This window comes from Colobus angolensis, unplaced genomic scaffold, assembly GCF_000951035.1.
Source record: "Colobus angolensis palliatus isolate OR3802 unplaced genomic scaffold, Cang.pa_1.0 Scaffold627, whole genome shotgun sequence".
Lineage (NCBI taxonomy): Eukaryota > Metazoa > Chordata > Mammalia > Primates > Cercopithecidae > Colobus > Colobus angolensis.
Window position 1 is genome coordinate 352,779 of NW_012119899.1, and position 18,564 is coordinate 371,342.

The following is an 18,564-nucleotide window of genomic DNA, read 5'->3' on the forward strand; positions in this document are numbered from 1 at the left end:
CCAATAGATATATAAAAAAGTGCTCAATATCACCTACCAACAGGCAACTGCAAATGAAAACAATGATGAGTTATCACTTCAAATCTGTTAGGATTGTTAATGTCAAAAAGAAAAAAATAGAGAAATAAGTAACATCTGTCATTCATATTCCTGAGATTTCTGAAACAAATCTTAATATCACCACTGCTCTCACACATTTCAGACATGATGGGAAAAGAAAACTTAAGAAATGATCTAACATGCAGTTCCTCAAAAATACTCAGAAATATTCTTATATTCCCCCGAAACAATGGAAGAGCAGGCATATCATGCAGTACCTTATAAGCCATCAAGAGGACTTTAGCTGTCACAGTACCCTCTAAGGAAAGTCACTAAATAGGAAGTAGAGTCCTTAGAGAATTTAAGGGTGTGGGACAAAAGATGCTCCTATTTGAGAGCTAGAGAAATAAAAATGGCTTTTAAGGAAACGTTTCTATCGAAGCAAAGCATTCTATACCACATTTTAAGGTCTGGAATTCTTTTTGATCGTTGTACCCTTCGTCTCTGTTATCTGCTTTATTCATGCTTACCTACCTGAGTATTTGACTACTGTCTCATGTCTCTTCACATTCCAGGGCTTTTATTTGCTCAAAGCAGTAGATCAGATCAGTTACAGACAGCAAGGTCTGTTTTGTTAGAAAAATTAGCATGACTTTCTGGGATTCTCCAGTTACCAACCTAGTACTATGTTCAGTAGAGAGGAGAGAATATTATGAAAGATTCCAGAAATTTAATTCCAAAATACTGTTTTCTGACAGAAACTTTTGAATATTTAAAACATATGTCACATTTCTGGGTCCTTAGCTGTACTATCCAATACTATTGAATTTAAAATTAGTGCTGGATATTGGATTTTAACATTTGTACAACAATGTTTAATGCCATTGAATTTCTAGAATTATCATTAATCTAGAGTGAAGGATACATATTAGCTCAAGAAAGGGGAAGGTTCCTGTTAAGATAAAACATCTTGAAAATTTTCTTATCTATTCCAATAAACCTTCAAGTTTTTCTTAAAAGTATTAATCTAAAAATAATTTATGCAGAGCAAAACCTCCCAAAATCATTCCACAGAGGGAGAAAATAGAAGCCTTACGGTATATTAGAAAATCTGAGGGATATTTATTCTCACCGAGACCAGGTTTCTGTAGTTCTCTAACTTTGCATCTCTATACAAATTTCACTGAGCAGGATTCAGACATACCCACTCCTCCTGACAGAAGTCTATGGCCAAAGCCTTGAATGTTAACATTTCCTAAGAAAACCAAAACACCCACACATATTTAGCAAATGGTCATGGGCAGTATTGTTAATTTTACTCTAGGTGTTTGAGAGTTACGAGAGCTGCCTCTGTTTTCCATGAGAGACTGGAATTATCCGATAAAATATAGTTAAATAGAGAAAGATTCTCTAATGTAGTTTTGCATCCTGAGGAAATAAAATGAAAAAAGATCCACAAACCAATGTAGGTACTACAGTTTTCTAAATAATACAGCGTAAAATTTATGGCATAAACACAAGCATATACAGTTTTGAGTGGCACATTTACATTATACACAGTAAGTTCTGTCTAGTTCTCATATGGAGAAATCACAGAAAGTTAGAAGGTACCTCTCAAATTTTAATGCATCCATCAATGAACTGCAGATTTTGTTAAAATACGGATTCTAATTCAAGAGGTCTGGGACGAGATCTGAGTTACTGATTTGCTAACAAACACACAAATGACATAAATGATTCTAACTTAAGGAAAATACTTTGTAAAACATCTAGTGATAGAACCTAGGTTTTATCCCTATATATATGAGCAGTGAATGAAGATGACAGCCTTCATTTTCCAAAGCAAGATATAGACAAGAGAAACTATTAAGAAAAGGGATGTAAGAAAAATGGATGTGCTGTGGTCAAGAATAAGCTGAGGTAAACATCTGGTTCAGTATGACTCAGTGAGTTTGAGTGCAGGTGCACAATTCTCATTATGTAACCTAGTTACATAAGCTCATACTTGGCTCTCAGCCGTTACTCTGTGTAAGGAGTACACAGACAGGTGGATAGAAGGGGAAGAGAGTAAAGCTACTGATCCTGTACGCATGGCTCATGTCCAGGCTTCTGCCCAGAGAGATAATAAAGCCATATCAAAACTGACTACAATTCCTTGAGTGTTTTTCCAGCAACCCACCACTCGCCCACTGACTTATGTCAGACCTCAGCTTGGGCTGGAACCTGACACTTGGCATGACTGGGGAGCTTTCAGATTAAATGTGATTCCTTACGCACATTAGTCAGAAAGTCTCTCCAAAATACCTGTTTAACCAAGTGAATAAAATGAATTGGACAGATTGGCATCGGGTGCTGATACATATAGGAGGATGCAACATGACTTCTATGAGATTACTGGCCAAAAACCAAAAATTATTATTTAATTAATTAATTTATTTATTTTGAGATGGAGTCTCATTCTGTCACCCAGGCTGGAGTGCAGTGGCATGATCCTGGCTCACTGCAAGCTCCGCCTCCTGGGTTCACATCACTCTTCTACCTCAGCCTCCTGAGTAGCTGGGACTACTGACACCCGCCAACATGCCTGACTAATTTTTTGTATTTTTAGTAGAGAAGGGGTTTCACCATGTTAGCCAGGATGATCTCAATCTCCTGACCTCATGATCCACCCGCCTGGGCCTCCCAAAGTGCTGGGATTACAGACGTGAGTCACCACGCCCGACAAAAAACATAAATGATAATCTCAATCTAATCTTGAAAAACATGTTTTATGCAAAGTTCAAGCCACATATGATGCCCATGTTTTGTAATTTCTAGTAGTCTATTTAAATAATATCTCTTCAGCATTCTAGAAGGCACATTTCTTTAAATTAATTCCTTTACATACATATCTTTCTAAATTATTCCAGGCTATTAATTCCATCCTTTTCCGGTTGGAATTTTAAAATTATGTTCTTCAGAGAGCTGATGATGCATTCAGATGGAACCTAAACGGTGCACTTTTCTCCCTCACTGATATCTGAGGACCCAGCAGCAACCCCAATAAGAATGTTTTATACTCCTGAAAGATTCTCCCGAAAGCTTAAGGGAATGAATAACTCCACCTTCCACAGGCTTAATCCCAAGACACAGAGCCACCTGCACCAGCAGAATGAGTCAGCAAGACAGCAGAAGCAGGAAGAATTGGCGGGAAGACACATACCCCCTGAAGATGGAGAGGGAGGCCATCTGGGTACAGCAGCTGGACAAAGGAAGCTCCTCAGCCTCCAGTCGCCTCTCTGTGCATGCCCCTTGGTCACTGATCTCACCTACCAGCAAGTGTCACAGGAGCCCAGTTAACAGGGAAAAATCGGCACAGCCTCTCTTGGTTTCTCCGGTCCAAAAATCCAACATTGGTCCAAGAAGGCTCTGGCATGTGCCAGGCATTTGCTGATCCTCTGGTCTTAGGGGGATGCCTCTAAGCCATTCGATCCCGTCCTGGGAACAAAAAAGGCAGTGGTGACAATCGCTCCTTTTATTTCACTCCAGCTGCCCAGGACGGTACCCTTTTCCCTGTTCTCTCTAGCCTAACCCCTGTTATGCGAAATTCCAAGCTTTCCATTCCAAAGGACAGCCTTCGAGGCTGCCTCATAAAAAACCTACAAACCTTAGGCCTCAGGCAAGATATCCGTGCCTTGTCTTGTTTTGCAATTCAATCTAGACACACTGGATAATGGGTCCAAATGGCCCGCAAATGGAACACTGTACTTTAAAATTTTAACTGACTTAATCAGTTATTGCTGATGGCTGGAAAAATGAGAAATTCCTTATATCCAGGCCTTTTTTGCACTCAGATCACAACCTAATCTCTGCAGTTCTTGCTCACCTGTTCAAATCCTCCTCCTCTATTCTCGCCGCCCTGATCGCCTTCCTCCTCCCGACCCTACCTCTTCTTTGGATCCAGCAGACTGCCATCCACCCGTCTCAGCCCCTACCTCTCCCTCTCAACCATCTTCTTTCACCCCCAAGCCTCTTCTTTATCTTCTCAGCCACGATCTTCTCAGTCCCCATCTTCTCAGTGGCCATATTCCCTGCCACCACGTTCCTAGTCAGCAGTATCCAATTCTTTTCCTACATCGTCCCCTCCTCATGACAATTCTAGTATTGCCTGTACCCATTAACCTCCCCCCCCACCCTCTCCTGAGGCTTGTAAACCCATCCCGCCACCTTATACTCCTACCTATCCTCCACTGCCTGTTAACTCAACCCCCCTTCCCCATTCAAACCCTCAGCAGGAATCACTTCCATGTTCCTCCTTCTCTCCTACCCATGCTTGCTCAGGCGCCATCTTTGGCCCATGCTCCATCCTTACTTCAGTGCCCGTGCTACAGTGCCCCCTTCAGGAAGTAGCAGAAACTGAACATACTGTTAGAGTTCATGTTCCCTTCTCCCTCTCTGATCTCTCTCAAATTAACAAAAAGACTCAGTTCATTTCCAGAAGACCCTACCTCTTATACTGGAGAGCTTCAGTACCTCACCCAGTGTTATGAACTAACTTGGCATGACCTCTACATTATCCTCTCTGCCAACCTCTCCCCAGAAGACCAGGACCGTATATGGACCCTAGCTCAGGTGCATGCCAATACAATTCATAACCAGGCTCCTGCCCAGCCTACTGGTGCAGAGGCAATTCCCAACCAGGACCCCCACTGGGATTATCAAGACGTTATTCAACCCATAACGTCAAAGACATGCTAGCTCACCACAGTGTACTAAGTTTCATCTCTCCCCGACGGCTCCTCCAACTGTATGCTCTATTCATAGAAACTCCACACATCACCATGCTAACCAGCTCCCGTCTAAACTTGGCCATGTTCTTACCTGAAGCTACCACTGTCCAAGATCCTACACACTTCTGTGTCAACACTGTTCAAACCTTTCTTATAACTTTTCCAAACCTAACAGAGCAACCCCTTCCAGATGCCTTCTTTACTTGGTTTGTAGATGGCAGCTCCTTCCTACATCAATGATGCCAGCATGCTGGCTATGCTATAGTGTCACCCCCCCGACACACACACTATTCAAGCTAATCCGCTCTTCCTACATACCACCTCCCAAAAAGCTGAACTCATCACCCTCATTCAAACTCTCACTCTAGCAGTCAGACAACAGATCAACATATATTCAAATTTTCATTATGCTTTCCACATAGTGCACTCACATTCATCCATCTGGAAATAACAGGGTTTCCTAACTGCAAAAAAAAAAAAAAAAAAAAAACTCCTGTCATAAATGACTCTCATCAGCAAGCTCCTTCAAGCCACTAGACTCCTGCAGAAAGCTGCCATCATTTATTGCAGGGGCCACCAAATGCTGGACAATCCTACATCGGCCGGAAATCTAGCAGATAGAGAAGCCAAACAAGTAGCCCTACAACCTGTGCAAGGCCACTTTCTGTGCCTGTCTTCGTTCTCTCCTCTTTACTCCCCAGAAGAAAAGGGGGACTACCAAGCCCAAAACCTTCAAAACCAAGGACCATTGTATGTCAAGGAAAGGCACTTCATTCTTCAAAATCTCTATCCTCCATAAGCCTCCACAACTCTTTCCATGTCAATTACAAACCTCTCCTGCAACTTCTCCACCCTATCCTCACTTGTCTTCACCTTTCCAGCCATGTTTGAGAGATTACCCAGTCCTGCTCTATCTGCCAATCAGTATCACCCCACAGCTGCCTCTGGCCACCGCCTTTTCCCACTCACTAAGCCCAGGGCCAGGTACCCAGGCAAGACTGACAAGGAGACTTTACTCACATGCTGCCCGATAAACAGCTCTGCAATCTTCTAGCCTTGTCTGTACTTTCTCCAGGTGAGTAGAAGCTTTCCCAACAACTTCAGAAGATGCAAATGTCATCACACAAACTCTCAACATGCATAATTCTCCATTTTGGACTATCAACATTCATCCAGTCTGATAATGGGCCTGCCTTCCTCAGACAAACTGCCTTCCTCAGACAAAGTACCCAAGGTGTCTCTACATCCTTACGTATAAAATGAGTTCTTCACACACCCTACAGTTCTCAATCTTCAGGCAAATTTGAAAAAAATTATCTCTGTTGTTAAAGCCCAACTCATCAAGATGGCTCTAGAAAACCTCCAGTGGTGAACAAAAAAAAATCTCCCTTTTGCCCTCATGAGATTCTGCACAACACCAAAGGCACAGTCTTTATAGTCCCTTTGAAATTATGTTTGGCTGAATGTTGCGGGAAGTCAGGGACTGGCTGAAGCTGCGGCAGAAGAACATAAAGTGTGAAGATTTCATGGACAATCACTAATTCCCAAAATTAATACTTGTATAATTTCTTACACCTGTCTTTATTGCAATCTCTGAATATAAATTGTGAAGATTTCATGAACATTTATCACTTCCCCAATCAATACTCTTATAATTTCCTATGCCTGTCTTTAATCTCTTAATCCCATCATCTTCATGAGCTGAGGATGTATGTTGCCTCAAGACCCTGTGATGATTGCGTTAACTGTACAATTGTTTGTAAAATGTGTGTTTTACAAATGAGATCTGATTGTAAAACATGGGTGGTTGAACAATATGAAATCAGGGCACCCTGAGAAAGAACAGATTAACGGCAATTTTCAGGGAACAAGGAAAGATAACCATAAGGTCTGACTGCCTGCGGGGTTGGGCAGAATACAGCCATATTTTTCTTCTCACAGAGAGCCGATGGAAGGACATGTGAATAGGGGAAATATCACTGATTTCTTTTCCCAGCAAGGAATATTAATAATTGATAACCCTGGGGAAGGAATGCATTCCCAGGGGCAGGCCTATAGACGACCGCTCTGGGAGTGTCTGTCTTATGTGGTCGAGAGAAGGCATGAAATATGCCCTGGTCTTCTGCAGTGCCCTCAGACTTGCTTGGATTGGAAAATTCCAACCTGGTGAATTCTAGTCAGACTGGTTATCTGCTTGTGAACTCTGTTTCCTGTTAAAATGTTTATCAAGACAATGTGTGCCCAGTAGGACATGGATCCTCATCAGTAATTCCAATTTTGCCCTTGCCTTGTGATTCTGCTCTCCTCATTTGCCTTGTGATCTTTTACTACCCTTTGAAGCATGTGATCTCTGTGACCCACTCCCTATTCGTACCCCCTCCTTTTGAAATCCCTAATAAAAACTTGCTGGTTTTGCAGCTCGGGGTTGCCATCATAGTCCTACCAATATGTGATGGCATTCCTGGAGGCCCAGCTGTAAAATTTCTCTCTTTGTACTCTTACTTTTTATTTCTCAGACCGGCCAACACTTAAGGAAAATAGAAAAGAACTTACATTGAAATATTGGGGGCTGGTTCTCCCAATAACCAAATTTTGTCTAGGGGCCTCCACCCTTCCCAGATTCTGAGCCACTAGGGAATTACTTCCCCTCCTTAATCCAGACACAGTCTTTCTTTCATGAAGCAGTAAACGAGGCCATGCCCCTCCCTGTCAACACCTCCTTGTCCTTTCAACATAACTGTCTTTCAGGCACAGATGTGTTTATCTGCCAACCCAACCCTCACAAAAACCTACAACAAAAACCTACAACTGAAGTTGACAGGCCCCTGCACTGTGATACTCAGCACGTTGACTGCAGTGAGATTCCAAGGACTCCCCAACTGGATTCATCACACCAGGGTCAAGCTCACCCCCAAGGCTACTCCCTCCTCCAAAACATTAACAGTGGGAAACACTCTTGGAGTCCCTGTATGTAATAATAATTTAAAACAAACAAACAAAAAACAACCACGATCCTTAAAGGCAGGAGGAAGCCAAAGATGGCAACAGGATGAATGGCCTCCACAACCAATCATCGAATATTACGGTCCTGCCACTTGAGCTGAGGATACTTCATGGGGTTATTGCACTTCCATATATATGCTAACTAGAATAATTAAGACTACAGGTAGTTTTAGAGATAATCACTAACCAAACCGCCTGAGCTCTGGAAACGCTCACAGAACAACAAAACCAAATGCATGTGGCTATTTATCAAAACAAGCTAGCGCTAGACTACTTCTTAGCAGAAGAAGGTGGGGTCTGTAGTAAGTTTAATATCGCCAATTGTTGTCTTAACATAGACGATAACAGAAAAGCAGTACTAGGAACCACTTCAAAAATCAGAAAAGTAGCCCATGTACCAGTCCGAACCTAGAAGGGGTGGGGCCCAACAAACCTTTTAGGAAGGTGGTTCTCTAATTTAGGAGAATTTAAAACGCTGGTAGGACCAGTAATCTTCATCACCGCGTTCCTCCTGTTGCTCTCCCGTGTAATCCCACTAATGATAAAAGCCACTAAAACTCTTGTTGAAACTACAGTTAGCCACCAGACAATCCAGACAATGCTCCTGCTACAATGACACAATGTGTATCAACCCATCTCTCAAAAATACCCCAAAAATTAAGTTTTACACTCCTATGTCATGCCTGAAGTAGTTAATGAGAAAGTTGTCCCTTTTTTCTATAACCAAATAGACAGGAATGAAAGATTCTCCCTGGGGTCTGAAAGCTTAAGGGAATGAATAACTTCTCCCTCCTCAGGCCCAGTTCCAAGGTGCAAGGCCACTTGTGCCAGCAGCATGCATCAGCAAGAGAGTAGAAGCAGGAAGAGATCTGGCCAGGAGACACATTACCCCTTAAGATCGAGAGGGAGGTTGTCCGGTACTAGGTAGCAGTCGCATCAGACTGGGACACTTCCTGTTTACAGAGGACTATAAAACCCCTGCTCTGTCCTTACTTGGAGCTGAGGCCATTTTAGGTCTCAGCCCGCCTGCACCCAGGTCCTCATTAAAACAGTCTGTTCTCCACATTGCTTCATCTTGTCTGTTGGCGTGCTCTCAGGGTTTGAACCAATACAAGAGCCTTGCAGTCCCCATCTGCCCAAGCTGATCTGTCAACAAAGAAAATACTTTCATGCTGGGCAGTGGCTAAAGCCTGTAATCCCAGTCCTTTGGGAGGCTGAGGTGGATGGATCACCTGAGGTCAAGAGTTTTAAGACCAGCCTGGCCAACATGGCGAAACCCCATCTCTACAAAAACACAAAACTTAGCTGGGCATGATGGTACCCACCTGTAATCCCAGCTACTTGGAAGGCTGAGGCAGGAGAACCACTTGAATCTGAGAGGTGGAGGTTGCAGTGAGCCAAGATCGCGCCATTGCACTCCAGCACGGATGACAGAGCAAAACTCCACCCCAAAAAAAGAAAAAAAAAAAAAAAAGAAAAGAAAATGTTTTCAATATTTCAGGGCATAAATTCAAGATGAGTATTATTTGTGATATATAAGAAGGCTGGATGGAGAGAATAAAGGCTCTGATAAATTGGGAAGAATTATTTTAAAGAGATCCTTTCACTGTCATGAGAAGAAAATGGAAAAGGTAGTTGAAACAATCTTGTTAGGCAAAAGCATCAGAAGTAGAAATGTAAATGATTGCAATTCTAAATACATTCTAGAAGAAACTGTGAACATAGTTTTGACCTGGGACACCTATCTAAGAATCAACCATGTTTTCTCTCTTCTGTAATTCTTTCTCAGGTGAGATTATCTGAAGAAATTACCACCTTCAGCTTGAGAATGTGTCTTTAAAGGCATTAGGAACAGACCATCTGAAGGAGGTAGACTGCTCCAACAGGACCCAGGAGACACCCCAAATACTGTGAGTGCCCCAACTGCAGAAATGGGAACGGGAGACCCTCCTCTCCTGAACACAAACCCCCATACAGAGTGCAGGAGGCAGCAGGGAGGCCCTGGGAGCTTGCTGAATCCCCAAGCAGCCCATTCCTGCCTGGCACCACAGGAATCCATCAGGAGGGAGGACAGAGGAGCAGGGGGTAAAACACCAAGGGGAGAAGGACTTCCCTAGCTGAACTTTGCAAGAATTTGAAGAAGGCAAGAAGCCTCCTGGCCAGAACTCGGGGGGAGGCAAGAATCTGGCTTGCAGACTTCACAGGCAGGGAAAAACTAAAGCACTGCTCTTTCCCAGCTGGGAGGCAGTAAGCCTTAAGCAATTTTCAAGCCCAACTCGCCCTCCACCTGGAAACAGACTAGGGGCTGTTGTGGGGGCAAAGTGAAATTGAGACCGGCTCTTTGGTTTGCATGGGAGCTGAGTGAGGCTTGTGACTGCCGACTTTCCCCACTTCCCTGACATCCTGTATGACTGAGCAGAGACATCCATAATCCTCCTAGGTACAAAACTTTAGTGACCTTGGAATCTCACCCCCACCCTCCACAGCAGCCGCAGAAAGACCCGTCCAACAAGAGTCTGAACTAGACACATCTAGCACCTCTCGCACCCAATTATTCTTCCCTACCCAACCTGGTGGTGGTAGACAAAGAACATAATCTTGCACTGCAGTCTTGCAGAGCAAGACTCTGTCTCAAGAAAAATAAAAATTAAAAAATAATAACAATAAAAATTAAAATAAACCCCACAAAACACCAAACTATGCAGGCAATAAAGAGTGTGATGAATGCAATGCTACCGCACATTTCAATGTTAATATTGAATGTAAATGGACTAAATGCTCCACTTGAAAGACACAGAACTGCAGAATGAATAAGAACTCACCAATCAACTATCTGCTTTATCAGGAGACTCAGCTAACGTAACACATAAGGACCCAAATAAACTTAAAGGGGTGGAAAAAGGCATTTCATGCAAATGGATACCAAAAGCAAGCAGGGGTAGCTATTCTTATACCAGACAAAACAAACTTTAAAGCAACAGTGATTAAGAGACAAAGAGGGACATTATGTAATGGTAAATGGCCTAATCCAACAGAAAAACATCACAATCCTAACCATGTATGCATCTAACACTGGAACTCCCAAATTTATAAAACAATTACTAACAGACCTAAGAAATGAGATAGACAGCAACACCATAACAGTGGCAAACTTTGATACTCCACTGACAGCACTAGACAGGTCATCAAGACATAAAGTCAACAAAGAAACAATGGATTTAAACTATACCCAGGAACAAATGGATTTAACAGATATGTACAAAACATTTTATCCAACAACTGCAGAACACACATTCTACATTCTACTCAACAGTGCATGGAACTTTCTCCAAGATAGATCATATGATAGGCCATAAAATGATCCTCAACAAATTTAAGAAAACTGAAATTATGTCAAGCACTCTCTCAGACCATAGTGGAATAAAATAGGAAATCAACTCCCTTCAAAACCACACAAATTCACGGAAATTAAATAACCTGCTCCTGAATGAGCACTGGGGCAAAAAACAAAATCAATATAGAAATTTAAAAATTCTTCAAACTGAGTGACAATAATGACACAATCTATCAAAACCTCTGGGATACAGCTAAAGTGATGCTAAGAGGAAAATTCATAGTATTAAATACCTAAATCAAAAACTCTGAAAGAGCACAAATAATCTGAAGACACACCTCAAGGAATTAGAGAAAAAAGAACAAACCAAACCCAAACCCAACAGAAAAAAGGAAAATAACCAAGATCAGAACAGAACAAAATAAAATTGAAACAAAAAAATACAAAAGGTAAAAGAAACAAAAAGCTGCTTATTTGAAAAGATAAATAAAATTGATAGACCATTAGCAAGATTAACCAAGAAAAGAGGAGAGAAAATCCAAATAACCTCACTGAGAAATGAAACAGGAGATATTATAACTGACACCACTGAAATACAAAAAAATCATTCAAGGCTACTATGAACACGTTTACACACATAAACTAGAAAACCTAGAAGAGATGAAAAAATTCCTGGAAAAATACAACCCTGTTAGCTTAAATCAGGAAGCATTAGACACCCTGAACAGACCAATAACAAGCAGTGAGATTAAAGTGGTTAATTTAAAAATTACCAACAAAAAAAGTCCAGGACCAGATGGATTCACAGCAGAATTCTACCAGATATTCAAATTAGTACCAATCCTCTTGACACTATTCCACAAGATAGAGAAAAGAGGAACCCTCCCTAATTCATTCCATGAGGTCAGCATCACCCTAATACCAAAACCAGGAAAAGATACAACCAAAAAAGAACACTACAGACCAATATCCTTGATAAACATTGATGCTAACATTCTTAACAAAACACTAGCTAACCATATCCAACAACATGTCAAAAAGATAATCCATCATGATCATGCTGATTTCATACCAGGTATGCAGGGATGGTTTAACACACACATGTCAACAAATGTGATATACCACATAAACAGAATTGAAAACAAAAACCACATGCTCATCTGGATAGATGCAGAAAAAAAATTTGACAAAATTTAGCATCACTTTATGATTAAACTTCTCAGCAAAGTTGGCATACCAGGGACACAGCTTAATGTAATAAATAAAAGTTATCTATGACAAACCCACAGCCAACATAATACTGAACAGAAAAAAGTTGAAAGCATTTCCTTTGAAAATGGGAACAAGACAAGGATGTCCACTCTCACCACTCCTCTTCAACAGAGCCATGGAAGTCCTAACCAGAGCCATCAGACAAGAGAAAGAAATAAAGGGCATCCAAATCAGTAAACAGGAAGTCAAACTGTCCGTTTGCTGATGATATGATCATTTACCTTGAAAACCGTAAAGACTCCTCCAGAAAACTCCTAGAACTGATAAAACAATTCAGCAAAGTTTCTGGATACAAGATTAATGTACACAACTCAGTAGCTCTTCTATTCACCAACAGGAACCAAACAGAGAATTAAATCAAGAACTCAACCTCTTTTACAATAGCATAAAAAAATTAAATGAATATACCTGATGAAGAATTCGAAAGACCTGTAAAAGGAAAATTACAAAACACTGCTGAAAGAAATCATAGACAACACGAACAAATGGAAACACACTCCATGCTCAAGCATGGGTAGAATAATTTGTGAAAATGACCATACTGCCAAAAGCAATCTATAAATTCAACACAATCCCCATCAAAATACCACCATCATTCTTCACAGAGTTAGAAAAAACAATACTAAAATTCATATAGAACCAAAATTCATATAGAACCAAAAAAGAGCCTGCATAGCCAAAGCAAGACTAAGCAAAAAGAACAAATCTGGAGGCACCACACTACCTGATTACAAGCTATATAGGCCATAGTCACCAAAAGAGCATGGTACTGGTATAAAAATTGGCACATAGACCAATGGAACAGACAACCCATAAATAAACCCAAATAATTACAGCCAAGCGATCTTCAAAAAAGCAAACAAAAACATAAAGCGGGGAAAGTACACCCTTTCAACAAATGGTTCTGGAATAATTGACTAGCCACACGTAGGAGAATGAAACTGGATCCTCATCTCTCACCTTATAAAAAAATAAACTCAAGATGAATTAAGAACTTAAACCTAAGACCAGAAACTATAAAAATTCTGGAAGATAAAATCAGAAAAACCTTTCTAGGCATTGACTAGGCAAAAATTTCATTACCAAAAACCAAAAAGCAAATGCAATAAAAACAAAGATAAATAGCTGGGACCTAATTAAACTAAAGAGCTTCTTGCATGGCAAAAGGAACAGTCAGCAAACAGACAACTCACACAGCGGGAGAAAATCTGCACAATCTACACACCTGACAATGGATTAATATCCAGAATCTACAACAAACTCAATTATACCTCTGACAAAGGATTAATATCCATAATCTAAAACAAACTCAAACAAATCAGTAAGGAAAAAAAAGAAAAACAACCCTATCAAAAAGTGGGGTAAGGACATGAATAGAAAATCCTCAAAAGAAGATGGCCAACAAACATATAAAAAATGGTTAACATCACTAATGATCAAAGAAATGCAAATCAAATCCAAAATGCAATACCACCTTATTCCTGCAAAAATAGCCATAGTCAAAAGATCAAACAACTGTAGATGTTGGCGTGGATGTGGCAATCATCCATAATGCTGCTGGTGGGACTATAAACTAGTACAGCCACTATAGAAAACATATAAATGCATATGGAAAACAATGTGGAGATTCTGTAAACAACTAAAAGTAGAACTACCATTTGATCCAACAATCCCACTACTCAGTATCTACCCAGAGAAAAAGAAGTCATTATTTGAAAAAGGTACTTGCACATGCGTGTTTCTAGCAGCACAATTCACAACTGTAAAATCATGGAACCAACTGAAACGCCCATGAATTAACGGGTGGGTATAGAATCTGTGAGATACATACATATGTGTGTGTATATATATATATATATATACACACGCACACACATATATATGTTGGAATTATAATTTTATATATATATATATATGTTGGAATACTACTCAACAATAAAAAGGAATGAATTAACAGCATTTGCAATGTCCTGGATAAGATTGGAGAGTATTATTCTAATGGTAAAACAAATATCATATGTTCTCACTGATATGTGGGAGGTATGCTATGAGGATGCAAAGTCATAAGAATAATACAATGGACTTTGGGTACTTGGGGGCAAGAGTGAAAGGGGACGGGATAAAATACAACATATATAGTGCCGTGTACACTGCTTGGGTGCACCAGGATCTCACAAATCACCACTAAAGAACTTACTCAACTAACCAAATACCACCTGTACATAAGTAACTTATGGAACAATAAAATTTTTAAAAAATATTCTTATAATTACAGACTGGCTCACATAATGAATTCTTCATAAACTATTACACAGGCCAGGCCTGGTACCTCATGCCTGTAATCTCAGCACTTTGGGAGGCCGAAGTGAGTGATCACCTGAGGTCACACTTTGGAGACCAGTTTGACCAACATGGTGAAACCTTGTCTCTACTAAAAATACAAAAATTAGCCCAGGCAAGGTGGCTCATGCCTGTAATCCCAGCACTTTGGGAGGCTGAGACGGGTTGATCATGAGGTCAGGAATTTGAGACCAGCCTGACCAAAATGGTGAAATCCTGTTTCTACTAAAAATACAAAAATTAGCCGGGCATGGTGGCACGTGCCTATAATCTCAGCTACTCAGGAGGCTGAGGCAGGGGAATTGCTTGAACCTGAAAGGCAGAGGTTGCAGTGATCCCAGACTGCACCACTGCACTCCAGCCTGGGAGATGGATTAAGACTCTGTCTCAAAAACAAACAAACAAACAAAAACAACAAAAAAAACAAAAAAAAACCCTATTAAACAAAAAAGAAAATTAAAGTCCAACATGAGTGCCAGTCAAGTTAAAACAGAGAATTTGCATGGGGAGATTCTGAACCAAAAGATTGTACAGTAATAAATTCCATACAAAGCAGATAGCATAAATTTGCTTTCAGCATTTTTGAGAATTTTTGTTTTCTAGTAAATTAGACACCTTCTTAAAATGATTTATTTTGTTCCAGTATTTTTTTCTCCTATAGTTTCAAACTTATACTCAAACACACTCCAGAATTTATTTATACCTAAGATTCATCTTTAGACTAATAGATGTGTATTTTTAACTCAATGTAAATCAATACTAACGGTCCATATGTGCTTGCAGGCAGAGGCCACATGTTCAAAGAAAAATATGTTAAAAAATTTTTAAAGATTTATTCGGGACTCAGAAATGTATGTATTTTACTTATGTTTGTATATAATTTTTATTATGACCATAAAAATAATCCTGTAGTCAATAACAATTTAATTGTACATTTAAAAATAACTAAAACTGTAGAATTGAATTGTTTGTAATACAAAGAATCAACGCTAGAGGTAATGGAGACTGTATTTAGTCTAATGTAATGGTTATATATTGTATGCCTGTATCAAAATATACCATATATGGCATAAATATGTACACATATTAGGTATCCACAAAAATTAAGAATACATTTAAATGTGAAAATAAAAATAAAAATTTAACCTAAAGGAACAATATTCTTTAACTTAATGGCAATTAAGTCACTGGCAAAAAAGATTACAAGAGATGTCACCCTTGAGTATGGTGGAATAGGTTAAAGTTAGGGGCATAATAACACTTAATTGAATTCACTATAGTATTTAACATGTTAAAAATGTTGAGTTGAAAAGTTAAGTTGACATGTAATTTATAATTTTAAAATATACTGCAATATTTCATAAAAATGCAATCATACGAAATTTTAACTTAAGAATGTTTTCCTTTCATAATAATGCAGAAGAATACTAATCTGAACACCTACCTCATGCGTCACTCAATATTACAAGTTAACCACAAAGATCCTCTCTACTTAAATTTTCATCATGCATCTTACATTTTAATGTCCTTACCTTTCCATAGAAAAGGTCATAAATAATCCCTCTTCATATTTGTAATGCTTTTTCAAAATAAATACTCTTCTGTACTTTAAAGACATATTTTCTGATCAATCTTTTGACAGTAATTACACTTCTAATGTTTTTATTTAGTATGAATGTTCTGATTTTGAGTAAGATGTGAGCAGGTATTAATGGCATTTTTACTTTGTCTATATTTGTACACTTTTTCTCAAATATAAATGCTTTCCTGTTCATTAAGGTGTGACCATTGGTTCAAAGTTTGGCCACATTGTTCACACTGGTAGTTTTCTCCAGTATGAATTATCTTACCTACAATCAAGTGTGACAATAATTTAGATGCTTTGTCGTATTCTTCACATTTCTAGGATTTCTCAGCAGTATGATTTTCTTGCTGTTTAGAAAAGTTTGAGTTGTCAAAAGCACTGGCACATCTTTAGGTTTGTAGAGTTTCTCTCCAGTATGAATAATTTATGTCTGTTAAGAATTCAGGACTTTTTATAGACTTTACCACATTATTCACACTTGTAAGATTTCTCTCCAATACGAGTTATCTTATCTATGTAAGGTGTGAAAACTGGTTAAAGGTTTTGCCAAATTTTTCCTGTTTGTAGGGTTGCTGTCCAGTATGAATTTTCTTATGTCTGATTAGGGCTGAGGACCAGAAAAAGGATTTGCTACATTCTTCACATTTGTAGAGTTTTACTCCAGTATGAATTACCTTATGTTTAGTAAAGGCTGAAGACCGGTTAAAAGATTTCCCACATTCTTTACATGTGTAGGGTTTCTCTCTAGTATGAATTTTCTTATGGTTAGTAAGGATTGAAGACTGGTTAAAGGCTTTGCCACATTTTTCACATTTGTAGGGTTTCTCTCCAGTGTGAATTATCTTATGTTTAGTAAGAGCTGAGGACTCTTTAAAGGCTTTGTCACATTCTTCACATTTGTAGGGTTTCTCTCCAGTGTGCATCCTCTTATGTCTAGTTAAGGTTGAGGATTGGCTAAATGCTTTGCCACATTCTTCACATTTGTAGGGTTTCTCTCTAGTATGAATTCTCTTATGTCCAGTGAGGGTTGAGGATGATATAAATGCTTTGCCACATTCTTCACACTTGTAAGGTTTCTCTCCAGTATGAATTATTTTATGTGTAGTAAGCTTTGAGGATCGATTAAAAGCTTTGCCACATTCTTCACATTTGTAGGGTTTCTCCCCAGTGTGCATCCTCTTATGTCTAGTTAGGGTCGAGGACTGGCTAAAGGCTTTGCCACATTCTTCACATTTGTAGGGCTTCTCTCCAGTATGAATTATCTTATGTTCAGTAAGAGTTGAAGATTTCCTAAAAGCTTTGCCACATTCTTCACATTTGTAGGGTTTCTCTCCAGTATGAATTATCTTATGTGTAGTAAGGGTTGAGGATTGGCTAAAAGCTTTGCCACATTCTTCACATTTGTAGGGTTTCTCTCCAGTGTGCATCCTCTTATGTGTAGTAAGGTGTGAGGGTTGGCTAAATGCTTTGCCACATTCTTCACATTTGTAGGGTTTCTCTCTGGTATGAATTCTCTTATGTTCAGTAAGGGTTGAGGACCAGAAAAATGCTTTGCCACATTCTTCACTCTTGTAAGGTTTCTCTTTAGTATTAATTACCTTATGTGTAGTAAGATTAGATTGATTTAAAGCTTTGCCACATTCTTCGCATTTGTAGAGTTTCTCTCCAGCATATATTATTTTATGTTTAGCAAGGGTTGAGGGATGCTTAAAAGCTTTGCCACATTCTTTACATTTGTAGGGTTTCTCTCCAGTATGAATTGTCTTATGTTTAGTAAGGGTTGAGGAATGGCTAAAAGCTTTGCCACATTCTTCACATTTGTAGGGCTTCTCTCCAGTGTGTAACCTTTTATGTCTAGTTAGGGTTGAATACCATATAAATGCTTTGTCACATTCTTTACATTTGAAGGGTTTCTCTCTAGTATGAACTCTTTTATGTTTAGTAAGGCTTGAGGACCAGATAAATGCTTTGCCACATTCTTCACACTTGTAAGGTTTCTCTCCAGTATGAATTATCTTATGTGCAGTAAGATTTGAAGATCGATTAAAAGCTTTGCCACATTCTTCACATTTGTAGAGTTTCTCTCCAGCATGTATTATTTTATGTTTAGTAAGGATTGAGAGTCGCTTAAAAGCTTTGCCACATTCTTTACATTTGTAGGGTTTCTCTTCAGTATGAGTTACCTTATGATTAGTAAGGGTTGAGGAATCGTTAAAAGCTTT

At 39.3% G+C, this 18,564-nt stretch overlaps 1 protein-coding gene across 1 annotated transcript in view; it reads right to left on the reverse strand.

The window, feature by feature from the left end:
• Positions 1-15,976: 15,976 nt before the first annotated feature.
• The window catches only part of LOC105527485 (zinc finger protein 254-like), a 36,988-nt gene continuing 34,400 nt past the window's right edge, over positions 15,977-18,564 (reverse strand). The window contains 2 exon segments of the mRNA XM_011963806.1: positions 15,977-16,697; positions 16,860-18,564. The exon segment at positions 16,860-18,564 is cut by the window's right edge and continues 22 nt beyond it. Coding sequence (XP_011819196.1) covers positions 16,507-16,697; positions 16,860-18,564 — 1,896 coding nt within the window. The 3' untranslated portion in view covers positions 15,977-16,506.